The 17,401-nt window shown below is 41.7% G+C and overlaps 1 protein-coding gene across 5 annotated transcripts in view; it reads right to left on the minus strand.

Annotated features, from left to right (window-relative positions):
* Positions 1-3,514: 3,514 nt before the first annotated feature.
* The window catches only part of ACTR3B (actin related protein 3B), a 45,712-nt gene continuing 31,825 nt past the window's right edge, over positions 3,515-17,401 (minus strand). For 4 of the 5 annotated variants that reach the window (XM_054021172.1, XM_054021171.1, XM_054021170.1 and 1 more), the window contains 3 exons: positions 5,948-6,073; positions 5,255-5,338; positions 3,515-4,645 (listed from right to left, as the gene is read on the minus strand). In XM_054021172.1, the coding sequence (XP_053877147.1) occupies positions 4,511-4,645; positions 5,255-5,338; positions 5,948-6,073 (345 nt within the window). In that variant the 3' untranslated portion in view covers positions 3,515-4,510. Of the gene's footprint in view, positions 4,650-5,254; positions 5,339-5,947; positions 6,074-17,401 lie in introns of all 5 variants that reach the window. The other variant, XM_054021169.1, reaches the window with a different exon arrangement.

Raw genomic sequence — 17,401 nt, forward strand, 5'->3', positions numbered from 1 at the left:
TTTATCTTGTCTTTTACTTTTACAATAACTGAAGGCTACGTATGTAGGTTCTTAGACTCAATCAGAAGACTGGAAGAATGCTTTAAGACATAACTGCCCTTTTAAAATGCTGTCTATATACTGGTGGATGGTGGAGTTTTCTCCTCTCACACAATAACATGCCATAAGTCAGGGCAGATTAGTAAAACTCACTTCCTACTGTATGGCATTAGTTATGTCCGGAATGCAACATGGCTGCTATTGGAGGATCTGGCATTTCCTGCAGTTTGTCAAATCTGCTGTCTCAACACATGCTTTACCTGTATGAGAATACGCTGCATTTTATATGAGTCAGTTTTAAATTGCTGACAAAAACTGTAGTAAATTGTCACCCAAAAATATTGGACTTGCACTGAGCTAGAATAAAGCTGTGAAAACCAAAACAAGCCACCAAGTACATGTACACTTACAGCAGCATGTGCAGCACAGACACTGCACACCCAGGCAGTGCAGGTATAACAGCAGTGTAGGCGGTGAGGCATAACCCCTCTTGCACCCAAACCCCCTGCCCTGAGCCCCCTGCTGCACCCCCTCCTGCACCCCAACTCCCTGCCCTGATCTCCCTGCCACACCCCTCCTGCAGCCCAACTCCCTGCCGAGTCCCCAATCCCCTGCTGCACCCCACACCCCTCCTGCACCCCAAGCCCTTGCCCTGAATCCCCTCCCGCATTCTGCACCCCTCCTACACCCCAACGCCCTGCCCTGAGCCCCCTCCTCCACCCCGCACCCCTCCTCCACCCCGCACCCCTCCTCCACCCAAGCCCTTGCCCTGAGCCCCTTCCTGCACACTGCACCCCCCCCATACCCTGCACTCCCTCCCGCACCCCAACCCCCTGCCCCAGCCCTACATTCATGGCCCTGCATGCAATTTCCCCACCCAGATGTGGCCCTTGGGCCAAAATTTTGCCCACCCCTGCTCTGAGCCCTTGGCAGAATTGTCAGAGTTGAAACATTGACTAAAACAGACCACAGAACCAACAAATTGTCCACCTACAAGGATTGTGTTAGAGTCTGAACCTCTCAAATGTCACAAGCATTCTGTGTGGAAACACAATCTTTTAAAATCACACAAATACGCTAGGTGGCAGTTTTTCTCCTAACCATTTCCCTTTCCCCATTTAAAAATGCTGTTTCAAAAATCTGGCCATTCAAGACTGACATAACTAGCTATAACTGTACCACACAATTTTACCTCAGAGCCTCCATTTACCATAATTATTTCACCACCGCTGCACATAATTTTTAACATTATGTAATGCTCTTCAATTAAGAATGAGGTGATCTATTCCTGCTTGATATCGCTAGCAGGTTTAAAGAAGCTTGTCACATGATCCGTCTCAGCTGCGTGTTTGACACAACCATATTTTTTCAAAATGAGAGAGAACACAGCAATCATAAAGAATGAATTATTTACAGACAGATTAGTACTTCGGGTCACATCAGGGCTTCACTAATTGTATTTAATTGAAAGTACCACAGTGAACATATGCACACTATTCGTTAGGTTCATAAAAAACCTTCAGTGCTATTAAACACTTACTACTGGAAAAGGAGACCGCTCAGGGGATTGGTAATGGGAGATGTTGCCTTCCGCCTTCAGGGTGCTGGCTCAAATCCAGCCTGAGCTGGACTAAACTAAAAACCATTAGCTGATAACTCTTTGGTGATTCAGTGAAATGGGCTGGTGGTCTCAATTCCTAATTGATAGTCAAATGACCACATTATAAACCATCAAAATTTACGCCCGTTAGACCTGTGAAGTATGCAGTGTTGTTGTAGCCGTGTCAATCCCAGGATATCAGAGAGGTGGATGAGGCAATATCATTTATTGGACCAATTTCTGTTGGTGAGAGAGACAAGCTCTCTCTCTCTCTCACCAACAGAAGTTAAGTCTGCTCTACACAGCTCTAACTTCTGACAGCAGTTCAGGTTGGTTTAAACACTAATACCTAGCTCTTGAATACTACTACACATCAGTATGACTCAAAGTGCTTTACAAAGGAGGTCAATATCATTACCGCCAACTGAGGCCCAGAGAGGTGAAACGACTTGCTTGAGGTCACCCAGCAGGAGAGCAGCACAGTGAGGGATAGAATGCAAGGCTCAAGTCCCAGACCAGAGCTCTATCTACTAACCCACACTGCAACTTGTGTCCGTTAGTCTCAGATACACGAAGAACTGAAATGAGCCTGGAAACAGAACCAATTTGTCATTCCTAAAGGAGATTCTTCTCTAGTTCAGAATTGAAACGTATTTGGCAGAAGCAGTGTTTGTGAGTTTGCATCGTGACTGTTCTTGGTCTTCTTTCTGTGGTTAGGAACCTTCCGTCTCCAGGATGGTGAACTAATTGTTTCTTTTCAGAAGCACTAAGTTCACACACATACACAAAATAAAGAATAAACTTGCTCAAGTGGCCAGATCTATTTCCTAATTATTTTACCCTTCAGTTTGAGTACCATGTAGCTTTGTCTCAATACCAGTGGAGTTGGTCATTGCCCTGGGGTATGAGGTTCCAAAATAACTAGCATTTTGTGGGATTTTACATCCTGTTGAAAGGCAAAAATATCCAGTTTAATCCAGGCTGACCTCTTACAATGCATCAGTATTCATTTAAAAATGACTTGTAAAAAACATCACACAGCTGATGTCTAGCATTAATTAATGGTCTCTCTACTTTAACTGTCAACACTGGTTTTGTTCTATGAAATCCTACGTTTTATGTTTAGGCTCACTAATCTGTCCCATCGCCTTTGTATTGCAGCACCTAACTAAGACTAAGTGTCCACTTCTATCCTCACCTTCCACCTCGGTAGAGACCAGCTGAAGAGACTTTACTAATAACCTTTAGATTTCACATGTGGGAGCTGGAAGCAGGGCATTCTCAATGGAGGGCCTCTGACTTCAGGATTAATTTCCTCTGATTTTTTGACAAATTCATTGACATTCAAGCCCTGGTTCCCAGGCTTTCCATTTACTCGGGCTTTTGCTTAAAGAGGTGACCTGAACTGGGTGGAAGGGGAGTTTTTTGCCAAGTTCTTTGAGACCCTAGGTGGATACATTAAAACAGATATAGAATGACGATAAAGTAAGTGATTTAAATAATTATGTACCTACATCTACAGTTTGCAATAGGTGCATCATATACATTGATGAACATATGGAAAGCTGTCCTGGGAATTAAAAACACATCTTTGACAAACATAAAATGGAGGTAAAGGAATTTATAAATCAAACTACAACAGTATTTGTAAAGACATTAACAGCTTTTATTTCACCGGTGCAAGGCAGCATTTCATACACCACTCACCAACACCAAAACAAAATTTAATTGTCTATCAAATAGCTTCAGAAAATTCAAACATAACAAAAAGTAGTATATAGGCCAGGGGTCGGCAACGTTCGGCACACGGCTCACCAGGGTAAGCACCCTGGGAGGCCGGGCCAGTTTTATTTACCTGCTGACGCGGCAGGTTCGGTCGATCGCGGCCCCCACTGGCCGCGGTTCGCCGTCCCGGGCCAATGGGGGCGACGAGAAGCAGCACGGGCGAGGGATGTGCTGGCCGCAACTTCTCGCCGCCCCCATTGGCCCGGGACAGCGAATCGCGGCCAGTGGGGGCCGCGATCGGCCGAACCTGACGCGTCAGCAGGTAAATAAAACTGGCCCGGCCCGCCAGGGTGCTTACCCTGGCGAGCCGCGTGCCAAACGTTGCCGACCCCTGATATAGGCTGTAATAAATCTCAAACAATCCAGTAAACTGCTTAAAGTTCATGTCACTCAAACAAAATACCATTTTCTAGCACACGTGGCAAAAAAATAAAAATAAAAAAAAATCTTTTTTTGTTTTGCCAACAAGACGCACCAGTACAAATCCAGTACATGCCTCGCAATTGGAAACTTGTAACATCACTCCATGCCACTGATAGCTGTTTGTGCTTCGAACTCGCATTTCACCCTCCCAATATCATCAACTTGAAAATAATGTGAAACATACATTTGTATTCCAAGTTTAGAACATTTATGTACAAAGAAAGGCCCCAATCCCGCAATGTAATCTGTGCAGGTGGACACTTATACCCATGCAGAGTCCCACTGAAGGCAATGGGACTCCACACAGGTACAGCGATCCATCCATTGAGGTTGGATTGCAGGATAACAGCCGAAGTGGGAAAGGCTTAAATCCTTTTTCCTTTCCAGAGGCAGTAAGACAATGCTGTAATCTTCTAGACTGACTCCAATAGTGTTTTGCACATTCTCCTAAACAGAGACGTGTCTATTACCTAGAAGCTCACATTTAGGAAGGAAGAGAGGGATAGGTTTTAAAGGTAGTTGGCACATAAATGGCTTTCACTGAAATGGTTTTGGGCCGTATGTAGTACACTATGAGATCCAAACGCTCCAAGAGATGAACGTCCACTTCTTGCTTCAATATTTACAGTAACTGCTGCCTTCTTCCATTTCAGAAGAGTTTCTTCACCAGCAAGATATCTGACCCATGACTTCCATTAGACAAGTGCTATGACATGACTCCAAAGACAGGATTATGACGACAAATACTAGGGCCATATTCTTCATAGTCCTTCTTGGTGTGACATACTTGGAAAAACTCTGTCTAAGGAAAAACAAAAATAAATCAAGAACATAAAACTGCAGAAACCTGTCAATAAATCTATACACCAGTAAAGGATCATCTATATAACTGTATTTTTTCTGGACTACAGTGCTGGGACATGGTGCTATCCCCTTAAGAGCAGAGCAAGCTAGGAACTCTTTGGCGAATCAAATGAAAGTTAATGAGTGGAAATCTGTCTGGGGGAGGGTCTAGTGAAGTCAGTATAAATTGTGCCCAGTTTTCTTGTATTTGTTTCTCTTATGATTAATAAGCTAGGATTGGGCCTTGAATCCCAAGAGTCTTTGCAATTCTTAAGCACTGATTTATGGAATTCGGGTGATCCCATGTTATAGATGTCAAATACGGGATAGTTCAAAAGTGGGTCAAATTCTGAAGTCCTTAATCAGATAAAACTCATCGGTTCAATGGGGGGTTTTCCCAATTAAAAACTGGGTAAAGATTCCAGGATTTGTTAAGTTTCAGTATAGCATGTACCATTTCACCAAAGTGAAAGCATATTAAACTGGGTATGCATATCAAACATGTCCAATGGCAGAAAGATTGCACAGAAAGGACAATTCAGAAAGATTTTCATGAAGACATACTGTTGAAGCAAGCATGGAACCTCCAAACCAAACTGCATAGCGCTGCATCTGGTGTGTTATCACTTGAACTTCAACTGGTTTGGGCTAGAAAGTAAAATGGTTCAAATTTAGTCAATCATATAATTTTATTTTGCTGGCAAGTGTCTCTTCTCTGAATGAGAGAGGCACACATCTTTACCCAGGGCTGGAAGCTCCCGTGTTCCTCCACCCCCACTGCAGAGCACACAATCCAAACCTTCCTTCAGGAAAGCAGGTCTCAGTGCCTCCTCAGGACTTGTTAATGAAGTTCCATGCCCTGAGTTATACCATACACGGAAGGGGATTGCAATGGACACATCCTTCCCCACTAGAGATTAAGTTCTATTATCACTCTGCACCTAGTTTCCATTGTCATTGAGAGAAGGGGCCCTTGATGCTGCTTGCTAACCTACGTCTCCTATAAGGCAATACAACAGGTTGCCACTGCACCACCAGGTGTATGGTTAACCACCTGTTTTAATGGTACATACAACGTAATTTTATTAATATGGTGCAGACGCAGCTGAACTCTACATCTGGTTACCCTCATATGTCCCATGCTCCCTGGGTTCTTATGCAGAAATGAAATCTATTAATTAACGCAATAGTTGCTTTAAAGCATTCACATTCATTTCACTCACTCATGTAACCGATATATTTGAAATTCTTGTTCACCTTTATCCGACCACCACTGAGTTCTTCGCTAAGTTTCAATCTTGCATCCACTATTCTTTTCAAGTCTCTCTGTAGTCGACGTCCAAAATCCCTGAACATTGTGGATCCTCCTGAAAGAACCACATTCTACAAGACAAAGACAAGAAACTCTTCCTTTACATGCAAAAGTCAATTTCCCAACAAGAACTGTTCTGAAGCTGTCAAAATATATAAAATACCCCACCCCCTCATTCGCACAGCAGGCCCGCAACTCTGTCTTACTTGGAGGCAAGTTAGTTTTCTTGAATTGGTTTCTTTACATTTCACTTTATGCTTGACAAAAAAATGTTAAAAATACCAGCTTTGAGCTACATTTCAGGGTTTTAAGACAAGTATGTGATTAAAAAGAGAAAAACAGACATTAAAATGGCATGTTGGTGATCCATGTACCTGCTTACTGCTAGCCACTTCTTAATGTGTTTTTAAACTTTTATTACCCTCTTGCAAAAGCAATATAGCTGCATAAATCAAAGCACATGTATTCTATACTGCATCATCAGTGAAGTTACTGGAGATAATCCAGATAAGGAGTTTTATTCTTGGCGTCAAATAAAGCTTTAGGTTTGTCATGATATGTTTTGGGAAATCATAACAACAATGACAAGTTACATATTTCATTAACCAATTGACCTTTTCAGACCCAGCCCTCCAAATATAGTTACTGTTGAGTTTTGTGCCACTTCATGATTTCAAAGGTACCTGGCCAACAAACTCTATAACAGAGAGAGGTACAATATCCCAGACTTCTCTTTTCTTTAAGTGTCTTACTTCAGAGGGTGCCCACCTATACCTGATTGTCTTGTATTGCCCTAGGTTTTCAGGGCCCTATTGAAAGCCCACTAGTCTGGTCCTGTGCACTCCAATGGATTGTGTTAAGACACTAAATACAGGACATTGAAAAATCATATGTACATTCACTTACTGTCCTGCAACTCTGAGAATTAATGAAATTGTTTCAGTGCTTTGGAAGATGACAAACAGGAGCCTGGAAACTTAAATGCTGTGTATCTAACACAGCCCAGGCAGTGGCACAGCAAGCACCTCTACAAGGTGTCTAATCCCTGACTGAAGACATGCTCCATAAGGGTCAGAAAGAAACTCAGTCTGTGTCCGTTCACTCTGCTGCAACTACAAACCAAGGTGCCAATTAGTACTTACTGCAATCACTTTTGTGGTGCGGACCACATATACTAGGAGCTTTACTAAATGTGATCAGGCACTCATTTCATGCAGACCAAGCTTCTATCAGATGGTAAAAGTTTTCTGACACCACAGACCTAGACTGGAATTCAGCCACTGAACCAGAAGTGAAAGATTCCCTGTAGCAATCCTTTGAACTATCCAGTCCCCATGTAGATTTTTTTTTAAATAAAGAAAGTCCTGGAGTCCATGACATCTGTAATAAACATTCATCTTGCAGGATGCAGAATTAACTGCTTGGGGTTAATTTTAATAATGGATAGAAGAAAACCTTGTTTTCCCTTGTAAAATAAAAGAACAGCTTGCTTCTCTGTTTATGATGATAATCTGGGCATTTGTCAAAGTCCTGTTGACAGAAAAAGTGTGACTTGGGGGTTCATTCAGATTACATTTAATAACATAAGCAAAAAAAGAATACTATGGAGAAGAGGTCCTTGCAAAAATATATATACACACATACATACATATATATATATACACACACATACATACATATATATATATATATACACACACACACACACACATTAATAAAGAGTTTAAAAAAAATAAAAAAAAGCTTGAATCTGCCATCAAAACCAGAGCAGCTGCAGCAAATACCAAAATGAAGTGCAGAAAAATTAAGCAAGGTCTTCTCTCTGTCCAGATGAGTTACTAGCTGCAGATGGAATATGCAAAAGGAAAACAGTTCAATATGCAAAAGCAAAACAGAGGTGGTTTAAAAAAAAAAAAAGGGGGGGGGGACCATTGGAACTTATTTGATGAAATGGGAATTAAGAAGATGCCATCAAAATCTATTGCTTGGAAGATAGCCTAGAGAGGGACAGTGATAATTCTGTTCAGGATTTAAGCAAGTTCAACTGTAAATTTCTTGGATGAAGTGAGAGCGATAAAAAAAAAAAAAAAAGAGGAGATTTGTAAGAGTCTTATAGAGCACATGATTTAAAATGGTCTTCCTAGAAAGGAAGTGTGCAACTAACTACAAACCTAATATCCTCCCACTGCTACTGTTGCTATTACAGCAAACTTTTTAAGGGGGCAAATTACACGTTGTTCAGAAGGTACTTCCAACTTGGATATACTATAACAGAACACAGAAAATATTATTTCTAAATGACTGTAAACGCTGTTGTACATGAAGATCATCAGAGGCATTAAAACATGTTGGGAAAATAGTGAATCATCTCAACTGATATCTGGACAAGCCAGGTCAAATTTGTTGCAGATCTTAAGTATTTCTTTAATGGCGCATTTGCTATACCAAATATTTTTTTTAACATTAGATCACACTTGTTAATAGATTATTAGATAACCTCTCAGAATTCTTCTGTTAAATGTGTGGCTGCCAGTGCTGGGCCAAACCTAAGACCGCTTTGACAGAAGACAGCTGTGTTCACATCTAGGCTTCAACACATTGCCTGAACTCAGGAGATCTGTTTTCTCCCAGGAGAACAAAAGCCAAAATGTTTTTGTGCACAAGGCAAAAGGAATCTGCATACATTTTTGTCACTCAACCAAAACATTACAAAAACCCAAAACCCTATTGTCTTGGACATTTTACCAGGTAGAACTCAGCATTACATTCAAAAAGCTACTAGAGCAAAAGACTTCTGTGAAGCATGTTAAAAAAGATTGGTCATACTAAAAACCTCAGCATTTCACCACAGTGACATGCCCTGGAATTCTTCAGCCTTCTAGAGGAAGCCTGTCAGGGAAGGTGAAGTCTAAACAGCTGTTCTCATCCAGGCAGTTCTTTTAATCAAGATTTTTAAAATATTGTGCTTGAACATGGAGAATCTGTAGACTCAGAAGAAAACTAAGCAGACCACAGGACCCACTGCAGACACTGTCATGATATCCCTCAGGAGCCAGACAGATCCAGTTAAAAGATCTTATTTTTCAAAGAGATAGCCCTAAACAAGAAGCGGGTTTTAAAACGTGCTTTTCCTTAATGGACAAATAACATATATATGCAAGACTAGCTACACGGGATGGACTGAACAATACAGTGAGCCCCATGTGAGTTCACATTTCAGGGACAACTAGGAAAATTAACTCCACCCCTCCAAGTAGAGAACACATTACCCTCTAAAGCAGTGGGTTTCAATATTTTTAATTTGTGGACCCCTACAAAATTTTGAATCGAGGTACGGACCCCTTTGGAAATCTTAGACATAGTCTGCCCACACTGAGAGGTCCAAGGACCACAGGTTGAAAACCACTGCTCTCAAGTGACTGGCAGGAACAAAAGACTTCCCCTTACACTTGCTTCCCTTGCTTTTAATATTAAGCAAATGCCCCCTGGGATACTGAAGTCTGAGAGATGGTACAGATGAGACATCTCCCAGCCCTTGCTGTACTAGGCTGAACAGGTTTCATTGCCTTTCATATTTACCAGTTTCAACTTCTCACTTTCAAAAGCTTGTCAAATGGGTCTCTCCTTCCTATTGATTACCTGAAATAAAACTGGCTTAACATGCCACAGAAATTTGATGCAAGCACTAATAAGACTTATTGCTGGGCAACAACGGAAAATCAGTTGAAGCCACATGTGACTTCAGCAAGTCAATTAATTTCTTGGTCTCGGTTCTCCGTTAAAAGGAACAATATTTACCAGCCTCTCAGACACATTATGGGGTTTAATATTTGTAAAGCAGTTTTAAGATAAAGGGCTATACAAATAGCAAATATGATTGGGATAATTACACACACAAGTATTACACTGAGACAAAAGATTAGACAGTACCTTGCTGTAGGGAACATGTGCCAGACTTGAGTTTGGGCTTGGATAACTTTATTTGGTCAAATGCTAAATGGAGTTTATATTATGGAATGCTAAAGCAGCTCTGATTTTAGGTGAAAGGACACTGGAGTAGGCCATGCACTCATCCTGGGCTTGGCCTCCTCTCAGAGTCCCTTTTGCCCTGTCATGTTTACTGTCACAAGGAAAGTGTGTGAAAGGATAATTGACAATTAACCTTTAATTATATTTAGTGAAGTGAGACTGTGCCTTATTCCATTAGTTAGAAGTCTTTTGCCAGCTCCTCATACCAGCCTGATTTTATTGACTTACAATGAAGACATCAGCTGCTGGTCAGCAACAGATTTTGCAAGAAAATGTCCACCTCGATTGGAATCTTCTACTATGACCTCAGATCAAGAAACCAAATGATTGGTCCATGATGAGCTATAGCCAACACACTGGAATCTCTAAGTGGAAAAGGATGGTCCCTGAGGCAGAGCAAGGGGACACTGAACCCTATACAAGACTAACCATGCAGAAGGAAAGCGGGGATTCTCTCACATCAACACCTGAACCTGTATCCTGCTATCTTCCCTGGACTAGCCATCCAGAGAAGAAGTGAAAGACTGATCATCAGCTAAGCCAAGCCTTAAGTCTACAACTAACAGAGAGAAGAAACCGACCACCTCCCCTTGCATATGAAACAAGCTCAAGTTATTTACAACACCGGAACTAGTTCTTAGCTAAGACCAATCACATGAATTCCAGATTCTATGACCTGGTGTACACTTAAAAATTAGATTTACTAAGTAACCTAGTTACTTAGCTCAGGGGTGTGAAAAGTTTCATGTCCTGGGCACCGTAGCTAGATTGACCTAACCCCGGTGTCCATGCGGCTAGGTTGATGGAACAATTCTTCTGTCAACCTAGCCACCATCTCTCAGGGGGTGGATTAACTACATAGACCAAAAAGCCCCTTCCGTCATCATGGGGAGCATCTAGCGCTACAGCAGCACAGCTGCAGCTGTGGCGCTTCTGCTTTTAGCAGACTCTTAGCCCAATTTATTAGATTAAAAGAAAGGCATTCTTCCTTAATTCCCTGGGAAGCACTGAAGTAATTCTTATGTTAACTTTATAAATTGATTTAATAATCTTTGTATTGGTGAGCTGGATAAATTGAACTGCTGATCTATTGATCGAATTTCAATTGTAACCTTAATTTGATCATTGCATTGTGTTATATTTCATTAGTTTGGGGAAGTCAGGAGTAAATTAGATAGTGATTTTTTTAGCTTCATATTTGTTTGCTTATTCTTTTAATTAATCTATGAAAGCAACTAGACTGGTTCTTCTCCCAAATCTTCAATGTAGGAAAACAACCTATTTAGAGGTAAAGGTAAATAAATTGAGTCACAACTGGAGCCATATTTTTAATTATTTGATTAAAATCCTATTACAACTACACTGCATGTCAGGAAGATGCCTTGTAATCAACAATGTATTTCTGAACTAAACTTGACTTTTAGACAGGAATAAGCAGGACTTAAAATTCCCTTAAAAGTACATTTTCAGTACATACTTAACATTTGGGTGTAATTTCCAGCTCAGGTAGACATACCCGCACGAATACACTAAAAACAGCAGTGTAGCAGCACCTGCGGGCTGCCCAGAGTATGCACCTGGGGTTTCAGATGGGATTGCACTCGGGGCAGCCAGCCCGCCCTACTGCCTGTGCAGTCACAGCTTCACTGCGATCTTTAGCCTGCTAGCTCAGATATGCCTACCCCAACTGGAAATGACACCTCCATCTCCACATCATACCTTAAGAGGGTCACCTCAGCTGTTCTTCTGAATGATTAAGAGAGGCACAGTATGTCAAGCCTGTAACCAGACTACGTCATTAGTAAGTCTCCAATCAGACTGTAAATAAATTAAGACATTACCACAGAATCAATTTAACAATCTGTTAGCAAATTCCAAGATCATACAGATTAATTCAGCTCATCCCAAATAACAATAATGTAAAGTTTAACCTACTTCTTACACTACATTTTGTACAAGCAGACAATCATTTGTTTTGGGTATAGTTCCCACTCACTTATAATTTGTAACAGCAAAGGTTTAGGTGATGTAACTGGTTCATGTACTAGTTCTTCATAACAATGAATAGGGGTCAAATTCCAGTTGTAACAAGCTAAAATAGGCATTGCTCAATCCTAGTCCCCATTTGTCAGAACTGTAAAACCACCACAGAGTTTGGCATAAGCAGAAGCCTTGAAAGGACCCAGACCGTGTGGGTAAGTCAAGTCTAACATACTTTATGCAGCATCTGAACACACCGTACTTGGAGCATGTGTCCATCACCACCATTTTTAGTCATCCATGTGCAGTATGTAGTCATACACTTCACAGCCCGCTAAGGGAATGCACATCACTTCTCACTGGATGAGAAAAAGTGGAGGTTGGAACTATGGGGAGATCTTTTCTCCGCAGCACAGGGAGATAGCAGCAGCCATCTTTAATCTCTCCCAACAGCTGGGCTGAATGCCATAGAGTAAAGAAGTGACATGGGCTCTCTTAAGAGCTGCCACTGAAGAGGAAGAGAAGGGTTCCTCCTTAATGCTCCTGCAGGGGCTGCACTATGGCAACAGTACTGATAGGATGGCACGCCCCACGCTGAGCAACAGGAAGAAAGATAGAAATAAGTTGCTTAACTTCTGTAGTCAAAACTCAGTGCCAAGAGATGCTTTAACATGGACCTAATGGCATCACCACCAGCACTGGTCCCTCCTGCCAGCCTCCCTGCTCTGCACTCCCATTAAACTGCCAACTGTGGATTTTCTATTTGCTGAAGCACAGATCAGCGAGATTCTCGATAACATTTCCAAAGCTTCACATAGTTTCCGAAGAACCAAAAATGCAGAAAAGAAAACTGAGGACAATTGAGCTGGGAACTGCTGCAGAATAAATCCTCATTTGTAATTCACAAATCACCATATTTGGTTATTGGACCTGAAAACATGCACAGTATGACGGTCAGACAGTGCCACCTACCTATCATTCAGTGCATTTTTTTAAGCAACCTTCAGAAAGGGTTTAAAATGGCATGATATGTTAGAAGACTTCAGAGGAAAATTTTCACCACCACCCATAATTGTTCTTAACCCTCCACATTCCAACAGATATGCACAAGTAGAACTCCTATGTGCCACATATTGTGGAGAGTATCTTACAGCTTGGGGGAGAGACATGACACATGCTCAGAAGCAGAATGTGCTACCAGAAACTCAGTTAGATGTCAGGATGGTTCAGCTGGGAGCTAGAGCTCAAGTCTCATGACAAAACACAGATTCACACCTAATGCTGACCCCATAGTGCAGCAGTAGGGAGATACTGCACCCTGAAACTCTATTTTTCAAGTGAAACCTTAAACAGTGAGCAGAGATCACTGTTGCCCATTTGTGACCAAAAGTAACCTACATGCTACTGTAATAATCTTTGTACAAAATATGCCCTGCGAGGTATCATTTGAAAACTAACAACTTGCTGGTCAATAAAATCATGCTGAAATGTACATAGCAACATTATATGTAAAGTTATTAATTCCCCCTGTATGATGATGTTAGCACATGTTCAGACCCACACAGCCCTGACTAGGCATTTGTTAAATCCTAAACAAAGGAATGTATGTTAACCTCAGTTTACATGTAAGTAGTAAACAGAGTCCTGGAGACAGCAAGAGGGAGAAATGGCAAGAGACAATATAAATAAATATAAATAAATAATGGAGATATCCCATCTCCTAGAACTGGAAGGGACCTTGAAAGGTCATCCAGTCCAGCCCCCTGCCTTCACTAGCAGGACCAAATACTGATTTTGCCCCAGATCCCCAAGTGGCCCCCTCAAGGATTGAACTCACAACCCTGGGTTTAGCAGGCCAATGCTCAAACCACTGAGCTATCCCTCCCCCCACATGCACATCTGTATTTCAGAAAGAGCATCACCAGACTCCATGTCACCTTCATTACTGTTTGAATGAACTTTGCTTTGAGGGGTAATCCTCAGAAGAGTGCACTTCAAAGGGTGACCAGACCATAAAAGTGAGGGGCAAAAACACCCCAAAGCATCTCTCCCTCTCTCACCTAAGATGACAAAGGAACCGGCCTTTTGATCCTGGGGAAGATTCTGGCCTGAGAATTTGGTTATCCCTGTTACTGGGAACTTATGGTAAGGATTATTTTTTTTACCTTGAACCAAGTCTAGCTTCTTAAGTTTTAGCTACTAGAAAACATTTTATCTTTATTTTTCTGTAACCATTTCTGACTTTAATGATATGTGAATTCACTTAAAATCTCTTTCTTTGTAGATAAATAATCTTGTTTTATTTTTAATCTAAATGAATCCAGTGTTGTGTTTAAACTGAACTGTTTGGTAACTCCAGTTAAAGCAGAAAACTGTTGAATATTGATCTTTTACAGGGGTAATGAACCTCTAATACCTGAATTGCTTAGGAGAGGGCTGGACAGTGCAGACCATGTTTTGGGGGAAAATTCAGGATTGGGGGCGTGTTGGGGGTCACCCTGCAAGTAATTAGCTTCCAACAGCCTTGCTTGAGTGTGGCTGGCATATTGCTGACAGGCTGCTGGGATCAGACTTGCTGTACTAGGGCAGTAGCTATATACAGACATTCGTATTGTTTATTGATATGCTGTTTGTGAGCAGCGCAGGCTGGGAGCTACAACAGCAAAGCACTGTGAGGCACCCAAGGCTGCAGGGCAGGCAGTGACACACCACCTGGATTGCACCCTGGAATGTGACACCATCTCAGTTGCATGTCCAAGTGGAAGTTAAAGACAGAATGAGAGTTCAAAAAGAGCTGATATTCTCAGAATTCTGGCCAATGAGCACCATTCCTCCCATAAAAACCCTGAGACTGTCAATGACTATATTGCATATCAATTCTAGCTCTGCAGTCTCTCTTTGGAGTCTGTTTTTGAAGTTTTTCTGTTGTAATATAGCCACCCGCAGGTCTGTCACTGAATGACCAGACAGGTTAAAGTGTTCTCCCACTGGTTTTTGAGTATTTTGATTCCTGATGTCAGATTTGTGGCTATTAATTCTTTTGCGTAGAGACTGTCCGGTTTGGCCAATGTACATGGCAGAGGGGCATTGCTGGCACATGATGGCATATATCACATTGGTAGATGTGCAGGTGAACGAGCCCCTGATGGTATGGCTGATGTGATTAGGTCCTATGATGATGTCACTTGAATAGATATGTGGACAGAGTTGGCATCGGGGTTTGTTACAAGGATAGGTTCCTGGGTTAGTGGTTTTGTTCAGTGATGTGTGGTTGCTGGTGAGTATTTGCTTTAGGTTGGGGGGTTGTCTGTAAGCGAGGACAGGTCTGTCTCCCAAGATCTGTGAGAGTAAAGGATCATCTTTCAGGATAGGTTGTAGATCTCTGATGATGCGCTGGAGAGGTTTTAGTTACAACAGAAAAACTTCAAAAACAGACTCCAAAGAGAGACTGCAGAGCTAGAATTGATATGCAAACTAGACACAATCAACTCCGGTTTGAATAAGGACTGGGAATGGCTGAGCCATTACAAACATTGACTCTATCTCCCCTTGTAACTACTCTCACACTTATCAAACTGTCTGTACTGGGCTAGCTTGATTATCACTTCAAAAGTTTTTTTTCTCTTAATTAATTGGCCTCTCAGAGTTGGTAAGACAACTCCCACCTGTTTATGCTCTCTGTATGTGTGTATATATATCTCCTCAATATATGTTCCATTCTATATGCATCCGAAGAAGTGGGCTGTAGTCCACGAAAGCTTATGCTCTAATAAATTTGTTAGTCTCTAAGGTGCCACAAGTATTCCTGTTCTTCTTTTTGCGGATACAGACTAACACGGCTGTTACTCTGAAATGACTATATGTGAACTATGTCAAACTTGTGAGTAATGCTCTCCAGTCAACTTCACAACCATTGTCCAGCCAAAATTTAATGCATTATTTTAAAAAGACTTATGATGCTATGGCTATTAGAACTACTACATAAACCCAGATCTAAATTAATCATATTAAAACACATTCATTCAAGATCTTTTGCAGTCACCTCTGAATACAGGTGGTACTAACTCCCTCACATAACCTGAACATTTTTTTCCCCAACGCTTCACCCCTCCCTGCTTCCACACATTTGCTCTCAGTAGATGAGAGAACGGGAGGGAATAAAGAAATGAGTGATGGGGATGCCAGCTGCACTACTCTTAGAGCCCCTCCTGCTGACCAAGACAGGCACAGATCTTAGGAGCTGGCAATCAATTCGAGCCTCCTGGTCAGATGAGATTACAGCAGCCACCAAAAAAACTAGAAGGTACTACTGAGAAATTTTAATTGAGCAAAAATGAGGCAGATCAGATAGGTAAGAACAACGGCATGCCGTGAATTTTCTGTAGCTACCTGTCACCAACAGAAATGTTCTTTTACAAAGATCGAGAAATTTTACAAGAATTATATAAGACCATTGAGCGCATCTGTAAAATTACTGTAACTATATCCAGAATTGCACCATGGGCCTTGGATGTTTGACTACTGCTCCCTTCACAACACTCAGGGCATGTCTACACTTACCTCCAGAGCGATCGATCCAGCGGGGGTCGATTTATCGCATCTAGTGAAGATGTGATATATCAACCGGCGAGTGCTCTCCCGTCAACTCCAGTACTCCACTGGAGCAAGAAGCATATGCGCAGTTGACAGAGGAGCGTCAGCAGTCGACCTACTGCAGTGAAAACACTATTTTCGTAGCTGAAGTTGCGTAACTTAGACCGACTTAGCTCGCCCCTCCTGCCCCCAGTGTAGTCCAGGCCCCAGATTTCATCATATTATGGAATCATTGGTGTGCAAGAGACATGGTGAGCTTTAGTTTCAAGACTTCCCATAACACTTTCAGATAAATAAAATGGTAATCTCGGGACAACACCACTGAAGATCATCCAGTACTAACATCTGCTACAGTCATGTTATTACCTGTAGAGACAACAGGGAGCCAGACAGCTATAGAAAGCGGAGGTGGGTTTTCAGCTCGGAAGTAGACTGGGTGTGTATTATTCCCTATAATACTGAAAATAAGTACACTTACTATTTACCTAGTGACTCAAACAAACTTATGTGCCTCTGCCAAACCCAAGTAAAATTCTTTTCCATCCTATTGCTCTCTCCCTCTTTAGCCACTTTTACCAACAGCAACTTTGACTTCAAAATAATTAACATAAGGGTTAGAAAAAAGGATAAATTGGGGGAAAACAGGGGAATGGAAAGGGTAAAAATCATCATAGGTGCTCAACAGGGCAAAAATTACAAGAGTGAAGCAACAAGTCTGGAACCCATCCTTAAGTAGAACTAGAGAAGCTGGACCCTTTGGGGAGATCTGAACTTAACTTTTACTTGGAGGCTCCCAC

The sequence above is a fragment of the Malaclemys terrapin genome, chromosome 2 (genome assembly GCF_027887155.1).
Source record: "Malaclemys terrapin pileata isolate rMalTer1 chromosome 2, rMalTer1.hap1, whole genome shotgun sequence".
In the NCBI taxonomy this organism is placed as follows: Eukaryota; Metazoa; Chordata; order Testudines; family Emydidae; genus Malaclemys; species Malaclemys terrapin.